We start from the raw sequence: 15,106 nt of genomic DNA on the forward strand, positions 1-15,106 counted from the left end.
GTTGTGCAGGTATATATGTATAAGTACTACATGTAAAATTAGCTCAAGACTTCCTCAGTAGGACTGCCAAAACAGTTTAGGAGTATTTATGAAGTTTCAAAGTATTCTTTTGCAAATAAACCAGTGTAATAAAAGGTGACATGTATGGACCGTGTCCAGGGGTTGCACCCATTGATTAAGAGCCAAAGCTTCCTGGAAAGTTGAGGGAGGAAAGAGCAAGTCTCAAAGTGACTCAGAAAACAACACATTTGTGCCTATTTCACGGAGCATGATTATCAGGATGTACTATATTTTTGCTTATATATATATATATATATATATATATAAATGGTAATTAGAGGATTTTCTGATTCATAGCATGCTCGCAACATAATTTAAATCATTGTATGTTTTAAGCCACTTTTGTTTATACCTATAGGTTTAACTCACGTGTTGAAATGATTCAAGGGACAATTGAAAGCTGAAGTGTGTAATTTCTGCATCACTAGCCTCATTTTGTAAAACATTTTCAAACATGTTTCCCCGAACAATCCTCCATCTTTCATTGGTCAGACAAATATTATTGTTCCACCCCAATCTCATGCCATTGGTTGAGCTAATATTGCTGGTTTGGAGACTCAAACAAACAGAACAAATATTTTGATAGTACCTCAGTCACAGTGTTTACATTTTTGGGTGGAATCAACCTACAAATGGTTTATGGTTGTCTCTGCTTGCATATGAGAAAGTGTTCTAAAATAATAATACAAAAGTGCACACTTCAGCTTTAAAGAATTCAAAATACAAACTATACTAACAACAGTTTATTTATCACCTTAAAGTGATAGTTCACCCAAAAATGAAATTCTCTCATGATTTACACACCCTCCTGGAATTCCAGATGAGCATGACTTTCTTTCTTCTGCAGATCACAAATGAAGAACATTTTTAGAAGAATATTTCAGCTCTGTAGGTCCATACAAGTGAATGGTTGCCAAACTTTTGAAGCACTACAATCCACATAAAGGGAGCATAAAAGTAATCCATATGACTTAAGTGGTTAAATCCATGTGTTCAGACACAATAGGATATGTGTATGTGAGAAACAGATCAATATTTAATAATTTTTTTTGTCATAAATTCTCCACCCTGCCCAGTAGGGGGCGATATGCATGAAGAATGTGAATCCCCAAAAACAGAAGAGGGAGAGTGTGAAACTGAAGGAAAAAGGACTCAAATATTGATCTGTTTCTCACCCACACTTATATTGCTTCAAAAGAAATGGTTTTAACCAACAGCGTTGTCTGAATTATGATGCCCTTACGTGGATTTGGAGCTTAAAAATGTTGGCACCCATTTATTTGCATTGTATGGACCTACAAAGCTGAGATATTCTTCTAAAAATCTTAATTTGTGTTCAGTAGAGAATGGCATGGCATGAGGGTGAGTAAATGATGAGAGAATTTTCATTTTTTGGTGAACTAACCGTATAAGGCACTGTTTGTTGTAATCTTCAAATCCCCAAGCCAAGAACATGTAATTGGTTATATCACCAGATCTTTTTTTTTTTTAGGCCTATTAATGCATTACCCCTTTCTTCTGGCAGAGGGCACTATAACCTTTCAAATGTTATTTGTATACATTATGTAGTTCTCATAATTTCAGGGTAACTCATGATCACACATTTAAGAGATTTTACATTTAGTACAGTATCATAAGCCTACTAGCATGGTGAATTCTCCATGACAATGTCATCACCTTTGTAAAAGAAGTTTGTGCTGATCAGTTGCAACACTCTCTCCTCAGATTAATTTTGATTCAGAGGCCCAGAACGCTTTGGCTGTGGTCACACTGCCTCCCACACTTTTACACAATCTGAGTAATACACAAATGAAAAGAGCATCCAGAATAAACTTCATATTCTTCAGCAAGACTGGACTCTTTCAGGTAAGCACTAAGCTATTTAGCTGTTGTTATTGTATAATAAAGTGTTCATGGTATTTGATGGTCCCTTATCATACTGTTTTAAAATTATATTTTAAAGGGCTGAAGAGCAATATACTGTAATATTGACAAGTATCATTGATATTTTTTTCAATAGCACTTTGGATCATTCATGGTATGGTAATGAACCTCTGGGTGTTTTTTATGTCAGTGCTGAGTTAACTAAATCAGAATGAACTACTAAGCGTTTAGATTTTGTTGTAAAATAATGTGTCTGAAATGTCATGCATTTGGTTAACATATATGTTTCTTATCTGAATGCCTCTGTTTTCAATTTTAATATTTACTAAAAGCTAACAAGGTGTCCAAAGCTAACTGTCCATACTTACAAAAATAATATTTCTAATGATTATTATAAATTGTGTTTTTTCCTATTAATTATATTTGTAACTGTTTATTGAACATCCACTACAGTACAATTTAAATAATTGGTATTTAGAATACAGTAACATTCAAAAAGTTTTTAGATTACTGAACAGATTACTGCAGAAGAAAGATAAATAAACCTTTTGTAAATTGTCAGCTTTACGCTGAGATAAAATGCTATTTCTAGCCATTTTACATGCACATGTTACCAGACACAATCATCTTTTTTATCAAGTAAAATCACGTTAGATCACAATTTCTTTTTTACTTGTAAGAACTTTGATATTAGGGCAAAAATCATATTCTTGATAGTAAATTTTGTATTGTTTTCCTGTATAAATGTATAAAAATGTAATTTAAATCGTTGGTGTCCCCAGAAAGTGTCTGTGAAGTTTCAGCTCATTTACCTTACAGATAATTTATTATACAAAGAAATTGAAAATGCCAATTTTGGGGTGTTAATAAAAACAAGCTGTTTTTGTGTGTGTGTCTTTAAATGCAAATGAGCTGGTGCTCCCCACCCCCAGGGCGGAGTTTTGACATTTCTGCTTCAGATAACTAGACATCATAAGCAAAATGACTGACAGCAAAAATAGTGGTGTTCAGCCCTAAATGTTGAACCGGAGTCAGACACTGATGAGAGAGAGACTCCGTCATAAGTAACAACTTTGAGAATAAACCAGGAAGTTTCCGAATAGTTATTTGATTAATTAATTTATTTGTTGTAGAGTTTTTTTTCAGCAGTTTTGCATAGATGGATGAACAACACACACACACACACACACACACACACACACACAAATACAATGTTTGCTATGCGCTATAACGAAAAAACACACACAAACAAACATGTCCGCCAACAGTCGTGGGCAGGGCCAGAATCTGTGAACGGCTTGTGCTGAGACAGTGCTTATGATTAATGGGGATTAAAGAAATGGACTGGGTGGATTTCTAGTCTAGAGTGGTTGTGTACACACACTGCCAACATACATTTATGTTCAAACACCATATAAAAGTGAATTTTGCATAATAGGTCCCCTTTGAAATGAACAATTTGATTGATCTTGTTTTAGAAACAAAACTGCATAAGATATTTAGGTTTTTCAGAGAATGTATTTTTAACATATGTATTTTGTCTTACTGTACTGGCAGTTTTTATTGTCAAAACAAGTGAAAAAATCGACCAGTGCTTAAGAAGTAATCCAAGTATTTAGAATATGTTACTAACCTTGAGTAATCTAACGGAAAACGTTACAAATTACATTTTACAGCATGTATTCTGTAATCTGTAGTGGAATACATTTCAAAAGTAACCCTCCCAACCCTGTCTATTGACAACTATGAATGTGCCATTGTTTACATGTACGACTCTCTATAAGACTAATATAAGTTCTCTTCCCTTTTGTTCTGTAAATCTGGGGGTACAGTTTATTTTTGAATGACTAATTATTGCATTTCTTCTCAGGATAAACAAAGTAATGGCCGGTTCTTGAACAGCTATGTGGTGGCTAGTAGTGTGGGCAACTTCAGCATTAAAAACTTGCAGGATCCAGTCAAGATAGAGATTGCCCATTTGGAGTACCAGGTACTCAGCTGTCCACAGAACAGGCTCTGTTCGTTTATCTTTTTTAAATAATTTTTAGAACAAAAAATTAGTAAAACTAGTTACATTGATAGACACAATCACTGTGGTAACATTAGTATTTTGGTGAAAGTTATGGTTTCCATATGTATATTTTTGTTAGGGTAATTACTGTGAAAATTCCTGTCAATAAAATGTGTCTGATTTGTATCATATTGTGTCTGCTTTCCCTCCAGAGAGAACCAAAACCTCTTTGTGTGTTTTGGGATTTTAACATCCAAAGTAAGTGTAAAGAAAGATATTTATTTAGCCCCTTTGGCCCCTTTAGGCATTAAAAAGTCACTGTTAATGTATTTATTGTGAAAGGAGGTGGTACACACTGCATATACTTAAAGTAATTGTATAACATTTGTCTCCGTTAGCTGGCATAGGGGGCTGGAGCAGTGAAGGCTGTGTGGTCAGTCTCGAGTCCAACAGCAACAGGACCGTCTGCTTGTGTAACCACCTCACACACTTTGGCATCCTAATGGTGAGATTTGTGGGATTGGAAACAGAATGACCAACAGAGTGGTTTCTAATGCTATGCCAATGTTACATACTGGAGCAAAAAGCTATGTGTCTTAAATGTAATTTAGAGTGGCTTACCACCACTGAAATAGATAGGGCTAAATACTTGGCAATTAGCATGTCAAGGGAGCTTTACGAGTGTGGCATTGCACTTAAGTTATCTAGATGACATGCTTATCATATTATGTAGATGGTATTTATTTGAAGTATGCTGAATTTGGCTCTGTGGAGTTCATTTGTAATTGAAAACTCATCAGATGGCTGTTGCTTTTCTGTTTATTTTCACAATTGGATAAAAATTGGATGCCTTTTGTCCTGTAGGACATCTCTGGAGCTGCTACACAGATTGATGAGAAGAACAACAGGGTTCTCACCTTCATTTCCTACATCGGCTGTGGCATCTCAGCCGTTTTTTCAGCAGCAACGCTGCTCACGTACATCGCTTTTGAGTGAGTGTTTTACAGAATCTAACAGAAAAACATTTAATAAATTGTCTTGGAAGTTTATGGCACTTGTGTTGTAACATTAAAAGCAATGCCACACAATCATTGTTTCAGGTTTATATGGTAGCAAGTAACTTTCTCTTGCACACATTTTTAAACTGAAATAATGCTCTTTGTAACTCCATTTAAACAGACATTAGACCCAATTCTCACTACTTAGTAGGTCCTTGTGGTGGTGCGGTTACTCAGCTCAATCCGGGAGGCAGAGGACAAGTCTCTGAGACTGTCAAATACATGCATCTTATCACGTGGCTTGTTGTGCATGACACCATGGAGACTCCACATGTGGAGGCTCATGCTACTCTCCGCAATCCACGCACAATTTACCACGTGCCCCATTGAGAGTGAGAACCGCTAATCGTGACCACGAGGAGGTTACCCCATGAGGCTACCCCAACCAGGCCAATTTGGTTGCTTAGGAGACCCGGCTGGAGTCACTCAGCACAACCTGGATATGAACTAACGACTCCTGGGTGGTAGTGAGCATCAATACTCGCTGAGCTACCTCGGCTCCCCTGACATTGGCTTTTTGATAAAATCTATAAAAATTCTGATGGTTGCTCAGAGAATGGTTTCTTCACATTTTTATTTAAAAGTCTAGGATTGCTTTTTGCCAGATTTGCATTGCACGCATCCTGCTTTTGTCATGAATATTTACCATAAGCATAGGCTACTTGTGTCTAGATTAAGTTTGCCTAATGTTTAGCACATTTTTCAAGAGCTGGTTTTTACAAAGTTTCAAAGGCATGATTCTGACCACTCTTGGTTTGAATTGGCTGGAGTGCAAGGACACATAATTTTCTTTGACATTAATCTGACATCTGTAGGAAGCTGCGGCGAGACTATCCCTCCAAGATCCTGATGAATCTCAGCACTTCATTGCTCTTCCTCAACATGGTGTTTCTCCTGGATGGATGGTTGGCCTCATATGAAATGGAGGGACTGTGTGTGACAGTGGCTGTCTTTCTGCACTTTTTCCTTCTCACATCCTTCACCTGGATGGGCTTAGAATCCATCCACATGTACATTGCCTTGGTCAAGGTCTTCAACACCTACATACGGCGATATATACTCAAGTTCTGCATTGTAGGGTGGGGTAAGTCCTTCTTCAAAACTGCAGTTTTTCCATGTAATTTTTAGCCCATTGAATCATACTCTTTTTTTTTTGTTTGTTTCATTTTGTTTTTTTGTCGTCCATGCAACATTTGTTATTTTTAACACCAAAATGGTATTAGTTCTCTGTGAAGGGTCTTTGAACATACAATGTAGTGAGAGGGTCTGACAACATTTTCAGGTGTTCCGGCTGCAATTGTTGGCATTGTGTTGGCAGTGGGCAAAAATTCCTATGGAAAGAAGTACTATGGAAAAAGCGAGAATGGAAAGAGCCAATCAGAATTGTAAGTTTGCCCAAATAAATGCAATTCAATGTCCCTGCAATTGACCATTGTTTTATGTCCCTGTTCTGAGAAAGTTAAATGCAATAGGTATAAAACAGATCACGTTCCTAGTAAAGGAAAATGCTTGCTGAATGTGCTTCAGAATGGTTTGTTACTTTTTTATTCTTACTCTTTTGGTTTTCCTGGTCCTTGTTTCCATAGCTGTTGGATTCATAGTCCGGTGGTATTCTACGTAACATGCGTGGGCTACTTTTCCATGATCTTCCTACTGAATGTTGCCATGTTCATCGTGGTCATGATCCAGATCTGCGGGCGTAATGGCAAGCGCAGCAACAGGACACTGCGAGAGGAGATATTGCGTAACCTGCGCAGCGTGGTCAGCCTGACATTCTTGCTGGGCATGACCTGGGGCTTTGCGTTTTTCGCCTGGGGCCCAGTCAGCCTGGCCTTCATGTATCTCTTCTCCATTTTCAACTCATTGCAGGGTTTGTTTATATAAATGTGATTTTTGCTATTTTATGCATTTTTCTTTTTCATTTTTTTTACATTATTTTATTTTTTGTCTAATTTTTGAAAATTATTATTGTATTATGTGCAGTTCTCTTTTTTTCCCCCTAAAAAAATCCTCAAAATTTTATGTTCATATTTTATTTTACTTAAAAATGTATTTATATACATTTTTTTTATATATTTTATATGAAAAGTTAAAGTGATAATGAAGTTTGTGAAATTCTGTGTATTTAGCTGCGAGATTATTTAGCTAAATTCGACGTTTTTCTTTTTTAGATAAAAGTTCTGCCGAAACCCGGGATCGAACCAGGGACCTTTAGATCTTCAGTCTAACGCTCTCCCAACTGAGCTATTTCGGCTTATAGTAGTAGCATCAGACTTTTGTTATATGATCCTGTAGAGGTCGCTTTGGTTTCATTGTCTAAAAGTAGCTAAAAGAAAAGAACACAGCTTGTGGGTCAATAGCTTACCAAGATTAATAATACATTATCTTTTTTTCCCAGGGTTATTCATATTTGTGTTTCACTGTGCTCTGAAAGAAAATGTACAGAAACAATGGAGGAGATACTTGTGCTGTGGAAAGTTCCGCTTGGCAGACAATTCAGGTAAAAATCTACAGTATGATGCATGGGAAATGCAATCACCATGCATTGCTTGAAATGGCTTTTAAACTATATTTTAATCTATTGCTCAACAGTAAATTATTTCTGTGATTAGATTTGGCTTACAAAACTGCCATTTGTTTGGTAAGATACCACATGTTCCTGTAGTGCAAGATTCACATACAGTACAAGATTTGAATGTATTTCATGAACTAATTTGATACATTGTATATTAAGATTGATTTAGCTGTTTCCAATACGGAAAGTTTTTCTACTTTTCATGTTGTTGCTGTGCATATGCAGTGTGCTTCTTTTGTTTTGAGAACTTACATGTTTACCCAGTGATTGTTATATTAGTTGTATTATTTCATAGACATAATGGAAATGGCCTGTGCCTTGAACCCATGTTTAGGTGCTCAGACACTTGCGTTCCACTTATGTGTGTTACAGTTAAGCCCAGCTTTGGGTTTGTTTGTTTGTTTGTTTTCTATGCCTCAACTATCACAGATCTATTGTTAATTAATGAAGTATTTGACCAGCGAGGAATTGAAAGCCTATGTGCCATTTCCATTTAACTTTCCTTTAGAAACTTTCCTTTCCTGTGTTTATGATCATGGCAATTCAGTATATTACCTGAATGTCCTGAAATTTATTGTGATTTCTCTTTTTGCATGGGATGCATCTGTGTAATGGTGTTATGAATGTTTACTAGATGTTACAAATCATTTTTGACTTGATTTTTTTTTCCAGACTGGAGCAAGACTGCTACTAATAATACAAAGAAAGTGAGTTCTGATAACCTGGGCAAGTCCCTGTCATCCAGCTCCTTTGGCTCCACTACAGCCAACTGGACATCTAAAGCCAAAGCCACACTAAACCCCTTTGTCAGGCACAGTAATGCAGGTAAGCTATACAAAAAAAAATATGTGTTTGTATATAATACCTCACCCTGAATGATAAAGCAATGGCTTGTATGTAATGCATCAGTGATAAAGTTTAAAATCAAAATGTTACTTAATTCAAGAAAAATTGGCTTGAAAACATTTTGGTAGCATGCTAGCACTAATATTATTACTAATTATAATTGATTGCTTTGGTGTGTAATGCTGAACTATTTTACCAGTTAGGGTATTACCATTTGTGCATTGTTATGTTGGGCTTTGCTCTACTATGTTATTTTTGTGTGACTGTATGCCTGGACTCAGTGGTGCTCTGTGTCTGTATTTATGTTTGTGGTATAGATAGTACCCTGCAATAATGCCATGGAGAGACTTCCTGAGGTAAAACCACACAAGCCAGCTTGAGTTCACACTGCTTTTCTCTATTCGTGTGATCCCCTTCCCCTGCTGGGATAGACAGAATTCAATCCAGCGGCCCTAGACCAAATACCTAACTCACTCTTAACACACAAGTCATTTTTAATTTTTTTTACTCCCCAAAACATTCTTGATATAAAATTATCTTTTGAGAAACCTTTGGCATCTGTCATGATGTTTTATGATGGAATAGTTGCCTGTTGGATTGAATCCAAGTTGTGGAGTGACATTTAAGAACTAGAAAGCACTGCTGCTTGTTTTCATTGTCAGTAGAACAGCAAGTGGAGTTGATAGTGAAGTAACATAAGGAAGCACCTCAATCCCTAATAAATTTGGACCCTTTTCACAGAGTTCGATTAAATATTTCTGATTTAATTTAGCAGGGTAAATCTAGATAAATCTAGCAAATTACAGTTGTGATGGGGTTTACAGCTTCGCTACACAACCTTCCACACATTGGTTTTGGTAACATCCCCTGGATTATTAATAACATTTCAATTGTGAAACATTCTTCTAAAAATTTAAATTTTTGTTCTGCAGGAGAAAGAAAGTCATGCATGTCTGGGATGCTAGAAGGGTGAGTAAATCATGAGAGAATTTTCATTTTTGGGTGAACTATAACTTTGGTCTCCAATGTTATGGTCTCCAATTTTACTTCCAAATATGAAAACGTGAAAAGGGTCCATAATAAAGAATTGCAGAGTTTGTAGACGTGACACCCACCCAATCTCTCTCTCGACAATGATACGCTTTAGTGTCTTTTATGAGTTCTGAATGTCATTCTCACTTTTTTTACATACATTTTTTCTCATGGTGGGCTGTTTTTATTTACAGTATTTGTCTTTCTGTTTTGTTATTTTTCGTTTGGCAGCATTAATGTTTCCACAAGAGAAATACCAAGCTTGCACTGCTGGCACTAAAATATGTAAAACTATAGACACCAAATAGGCTACCTCAGCCCCACATCAGGAACACTCTTTATTCTGAGGATTGATTATATGCACCTGCTGTATGGCATTACTAATGAACTTAACAACAATTTAAACAAAATTCAAAGATATGAATTTTAATGTGTAGTTAGTAATTAGTGCTCATTACTCATGTAATTGTGCTGTTATGTACAGTAAATGTTGTTTCATTCTAAAATAGTTATTTAGGATTTAAGAGGTTTGTTGTTGTTATAGACTGAGCTATATTTGCATACATGCTAAGCTAAAGTGAATGCTATACTGGTCACTACATGGTATTGAGCAAATTTGGATCATTTATTTATTTTTATTTTATTTATTTTAAGTTATTATAATAGTCCTTGTATTGATTTTTATTTAATCAACACTAAATGGCTGTTCTTTATTTCTAATTTCATACAACATTGTATTTTGTATATCTTATAGAGAGGGAAAATCTTAAGTTAAGGAAATACTTTTTTCTAATTATACATACCAATGACAACACAGATTAATGGTTTTGGAGGATTTCAATACAGTTTCAATTTTTGAAGTGATTCAAAAATCTTTCCATCTGTTATCCACACCTATTCTTCTGTGTGGGGCAGTAAATGTTTTGTTTGCCAGGATTGCACCTACTGTTACTTCCATTTTTAAAAACACAACGACTTACCCCTTATAATGACCACTAGTTGGATGAATTGGAACCTAATATAATCACACTGTCAAAGGATTGATTCAAATTTTAATTGGTTCCAATTCATGATTATCCATGTGAGTGTATGGTTACTTTGGCATCAATTGATCTGTCTGTTATGGAAAATATGTAAATTCCATCAGCCCTTCAATCAACCATTGCAATATGCCATGCGCTAAATATGTTTTGACTCCCTTCATTTGGCGTACTTGCAGGTAAAAGTTTCTCCAATCAGTGCAGTCCTAAATGCAGCCCATCCGATGGAGAGGCCTCCTCATCCATCCTCCCCGTGCACCAGGTCCTGGACAAGGTGAAGGGCTTCTGCTCCATACGCTCTGACAACTTCTACAAAAACATCATCATGTCAGACAGCTTTAGCCACAGCACTAAATTCTAAGGAGAAGGGGCTAAGATGACGCCCTCCCATGTCCCACAGACTCACCTTGAGCAATAGAAAGACAGAATCATGTTTATACTCTACTATATTGAGCTAACCCTCCCAGCCTCCTTTCTACCCCTTCCCAACCGGAGTAGAGAAATGTATAACCCTGTAGAGAGGGCAAGCTATGAAAGTGTGGATTTTACATACTGTGATATTCAGCTAATACTGACTATGTGATCTGTAAATAATCATAATATATTTGACTGTTTGTGCTTTTTCTTTGTCTTTTTTTTCTACATTTTTTGGTGCCTTCTGTATATAAAATGTATACATTCTTACTACAACATATCTTAATCTTCTTTAGAGAGAAAGTGGGACAATTTCATGACCAAAGACCATCAAACATGAGGAATAGTCCACTATTCCTTTGTTAGGAACTGAAAGAACAGGAACGGTTGGAGCTTGAATTTTCCTGCTTGTGAATTTTGCATTTGTTGTTTTTTGTCAGAGTTAGCTTCTCTTATCCCAAGTAGTCAAGTTTAAATGTTTAATGTAAATTAGTGAGCCTTTAATCCTTTTATTTTGTAACTATTTAAATGTTCTATTTTTGTCTTTACACGATCTACTACTGATTAATGTGTTACAGAAAACTTTGTTGTTTCAATGTTTCAATCGTTTCAATGCTGTTCCAGACTGCTCCAACAGAAGGGCAGAAGACTTAGAGCAGTCAGGTTAGAAATTCATAAGTATAGTAATTCCAACTTTCAAATGCCTCTGTTATGTGACAATGGAAAAAAACAGCTAAAAAAACAAATCTATCAAATCAGATATTGCTGTAGTTTAATGAAATTCTTATTTGGACTTGGTATTTATTTTAAATGCTTTTATGAGATTTCCATGCTCCGATGAAGATAATGTCAGCAGAGTAAATGCTTACTAAGGGCTATTCAGTTTACTCTGGTCTTCAGTGTAGATCATCATTGTATAGCGTTTATGGATGCAGTGTGAAAATGTGACACTGCATATTAAATGCACTTAAGCCAGTTCTTGTCTGTCTTGTATGTTTGAAACAACACACTAAAATAATTGTCTTTTTATGGAACAATGTGAAAAGAAAGGGTTGCTTGGCAATTTTTAAACCGCTATTATAAAATGGATAGTTTCGAGTCTATATTCTGATTAGATGAGCCACATAGGTTGTGAACTGTAAATGGTTTGGGAGTAAACCGAATACAGTACCTTTACATAAATCACATCTTCAGCATGTTCACTTCCATTATATTTAACCTCAAATGTACTTTTGAAAGATTGAAATATGTTTTTGCGGTAATCAACATTTTGCCACAAATGCTGTGGACTTCACTTGACTTGTGTTGAACCGGGAATATCCCTTTTAGATGTATCTATGCTAGAATTACTGAAATAGCCAACACTATTAATTGTAAGGGGTGTCTACATACTATATAGTGTATATAAAAATTATGAAGATATTAAAGAGCAAATTCAATATCATGATGCTGAAAATTTTGGATTGTAGTATGATTCTGCCATACCTTGATAATCTTTATCTGTTTTTAGCTCGCATATAATCCTTGGTTGGTTTTAGTAAGGGTGTTTCCCAGAGCCTAACAATGTGGTTAGTGGCGGGCTCAATGAGTCTGACTGAAACAGGGGGGACAGGAATAGAGTGTTTGTTCCTTTGTCCCGGTAGTAAATTAGAGCACCACAAATTCCTTCCAGAAGTTGCTTGTGAAAGCCTTCCTGTGAGGTAAACCAGCATTCCTGATGATGCCAAAAATGAATCGAGATAAACAGTCAGCCTTACATAAAAATTGGCGATTCAGACCCATTACTGTCCACCTTAAAAATATATGTTCTGTCCTTCAAGACCAGACCCGACAACAATGTACATCAGAAAGGCATCACCTCATAGACAACAGACAGCAATGGCAAAAGAAAGCATGAGTGCAGCTATTCGGAAGATTGATGGCCTCTAGCACTGTGGAAACATTTAGCATTACCATTACCCTCACCCATGATGAGAACGCTGTTTGATCTCTGGACATGGTGACAGTTTTATCGGTTTCCCTCACAGTAGGTAGGCTATAGCTCACAGAGTTTACTTCATGCTATCTGTACAGACTTATTTTACCTAACTGTTAAAAATGAAGGGGTCTGAGAGATAAATTAGCTGCCTGGTACATTTACTGGTAACATTGTCTTCCGCTCTTTTTGTAATGGACAACGTACAGTCAGCCGACTGTTATTGCACAATAAACCGCGAAAGGATGATCAGGACCCCGACGCAAAGCGGAGGGAGTGACGGCTAGAAGAACCGGGATGAGCGTACTGACAGGGCCGTAATTGAGGGGAACAAGGGACAACCCCCCAAACTGGCCAAACTTTAAATAAATAGTTGCATTAATACTATAATTGAACAAATAAAAAGTTTCATTTTTAATTAACTTAAGGGTAGTAAATAATTTTGTGTATTTTCTTTTTGCTAACCAGCTGACACAATCAATTGTAATTTTACACATACATCAGTGATGAAAATAACTTAAAATTATATTAATCTTTTGTTTTAGACAGCACAAAAAAAGAAAGAAAAGATGACTGAAACAGGCAAATTGCTAGCAATGCAGACAAAGTGTTCGTCTTGTACAGTGTGAACCTAAAAATAAACTTGTATCTTTCAAAACCATAAATTATCCAATTTTTGGCCTTTACCGCATTTAAAGCCTTTATTCAGAAAATTATTGCATTCAGCACCTTTATTATTTTCAAAAACCAAAGAGGACCATTATATTTGTGACTTCAACACCCGTGGTCCCCTAACCCCAAAATGGTTTGGTAACTCCCCAATGTTCAAGCATTGTTACGATCTGATACATCTAAATCCCCGGACGTGCGTTTGTTACAGAGCAATATCTGACCGCTGAATGCCACCACTGACCAATCAGAATCTAGAATTACAAAGAGCTGTGTAATAAGAAGTGTTGGGGGTAACGCGTTATAAGTAATGCACGTTACTTAATCAGATTACTTTTTTCTAGTAACGAGTAAAGTAACACAATTTTTTCTTTTATTTTAGACCATAATATCTGAGCTTTTTAAATAAGTAACATGTTGCTTTTTTACACCTCTCCTTTCCCCATATTGCAAAAATTCAGGAGTAAAAGTGTGCAGACTTTGGGGAGGAGACGTAGTTTATGATGGGCATTGTAGTTCTAGAGAGTGGGTGGCTTGATTACCAGAGATGCACAATGAAGTTGTAGTATTTCGGCCCATGATGGGTATTGTAGTTCTAGAGAGTATGAGGCTATGAGCCATGCTTATCAGCGATAATGTTTTAAAAACTGCAAAATATTGCTGGTAAAGGAATGAAAATCTGAATGCTTCAGTGGAACCCAGTTGTATTCATCATTTGCAGTGGTTGATTTTTTTTGTGCACTGGAGCTTATACGAGCAGACGTTATACACTTTGCCATTCTCATGACAATGCAGCCTACATGAATGACTGATTCATGCAGGCTGCATTTAAAAGTGTGTAAACACACATTTTTGTGGTATAATATAGCACAGGCATAAGCCCAGAGAAGTCTTCCCATGGCAACTGGACTGTTTGTGCATCCGAATTGCTTTGTTTTAAAGCTGCCTGTAACTAGTTCTCTATGATCAATTTGCATCCGAACTGCTCTGTGTAAAAGCATTTAACATTCAACATTCGGTTGACTGAATCACGATTGATTCATGTGTAAATGTAAGCTGTATTAAAAAATCAGTAAGCACATTTAGGCAGTTGGATGATACGATTAGAATTCCACTGGCCATGCCATGATATACAAGGTGAAATACTCCCTCAATTCAAGTACCCAACACGTGTAATAAGTTCATATAAATATAATAATTGAGTTGTGCGAATAATTTACTCTCTCTTGTTGTTGGTGAATCTATATACAATTTCTGAGGTTTTAAACCTGATGTAAAGCTGTTTTTATGGCCCATATTGCTCATTCAAATTAAGATGGGGGCTTTTTCTTTTTGTACCTTGAAAAAGGCTGATAAGTTAATAATTAAGCTTGCATTATGAGTTGAACAGTTATATGTTTTCCTATACTGTATTAATGCCATAACTTGCATTTTTAAATTAAGGGTGTGTGTTTACTTTAGTGTCTTTTCAAAGGGGGCTTTTCGGCAGAGGCTATTTGTAAACATTAAGTGCAAATACTGTAGTGTTAGATTATATATTCA

The 15,106-nt window shown here is 36.1% G+C and overlaps 1 protein-coding gene and 1 non-coding gene across 13 annotated transcripts in view; one reads left to right on the forward strand and one right to left on the reverse strand.

Annotated features, from left to right (window-relative positions):
• Positions 1-11,895, forward strand: part of LOC127624195 (adhesion G-protein coupled receptor G6-like) — a 57,467-nt gene extending 45,572 nt beyond the window's left edge. For 7 of the 12 annotated variants that reach the window (XM_052098902.1, XM_052098905.1, XM_052098909.1 and 4 more), the window contains 12 exons: positions 1,786-1,926; positions 2,081-2,098; positions 3,815-3,934; positions 4,168-4,213; positions 4,354-4,460; positions 4,820-4,947; positions 5,829-6,097; positions 6,296-6,398; positions 6,600-6,883; positions 7,412-7,513; positions 8,261-8,413; positions 10,686-11,895. In XM_052098902.1, the coding sequence (XP_051954862.1) occupies positions 1,786-1,926; positions 2,081-2,098; positions 3,815-3,934; positions 4,168-4,213; positions 4,354-4,460; positions 4,820-4,947; positions 5,829-6,097; positions 6,296-6,398; positions 6,600-6,883; positions 7,412-7,513; positions 8,261-8,413; positions 10,686-10,867 (1,653 nt within the window). In that variant the 3' untranslated portion in view covers positions 10,868-11,895. Of the gene's footprint in view, positions 1-1,785; positions 1,927-2,080; positions 2,099-3,814; positions 3,935-4,167; positions 4,214-4,353; positions 4,461-4,819; positions 4,948-5,828; positions 6,098-6,295; positions 6,399-6,599; positions 6,884-7,411; positions 7,514-8,260; positions 8,414-8,751; positions 8,791-9,366; positions 9,404-10,685 lie in introns of all 12 variants that reach the window. The other 5 variants (XM_052098903.1, XM_052098913.1, XM_052098912.1 and 2 more) reach the window with 3 other exon arrangements.
• On the reverse strand, positions 7,195-7,267 carry trnaf-gaa (transfer RNA phenylalanine (anticodon GAA)). The gene has a single exon. It is a non-coding gene; the product is annotated as a tRNA-Phe (tRNA).
• Positions 11,896-15,106: the final 3,211 nt, after the last annotated feature.

This window comes from Xyrauchen texanus, chromosome 30, assembly GCF_025860055.1.
Source record: "Xyrauchen texanus isolate HMW12.3.18 chromosome 30, RBS_HiC_50CHRs, whole genome shotgun sequence".
Taxonomy (NCBI): domain Eukaryota; kingdom Metazoa; phylum Chordata; class Actinopteri; order Cypriniformes; family Catostomidae; genus Xyrauchen; species Xyrauchen texanus.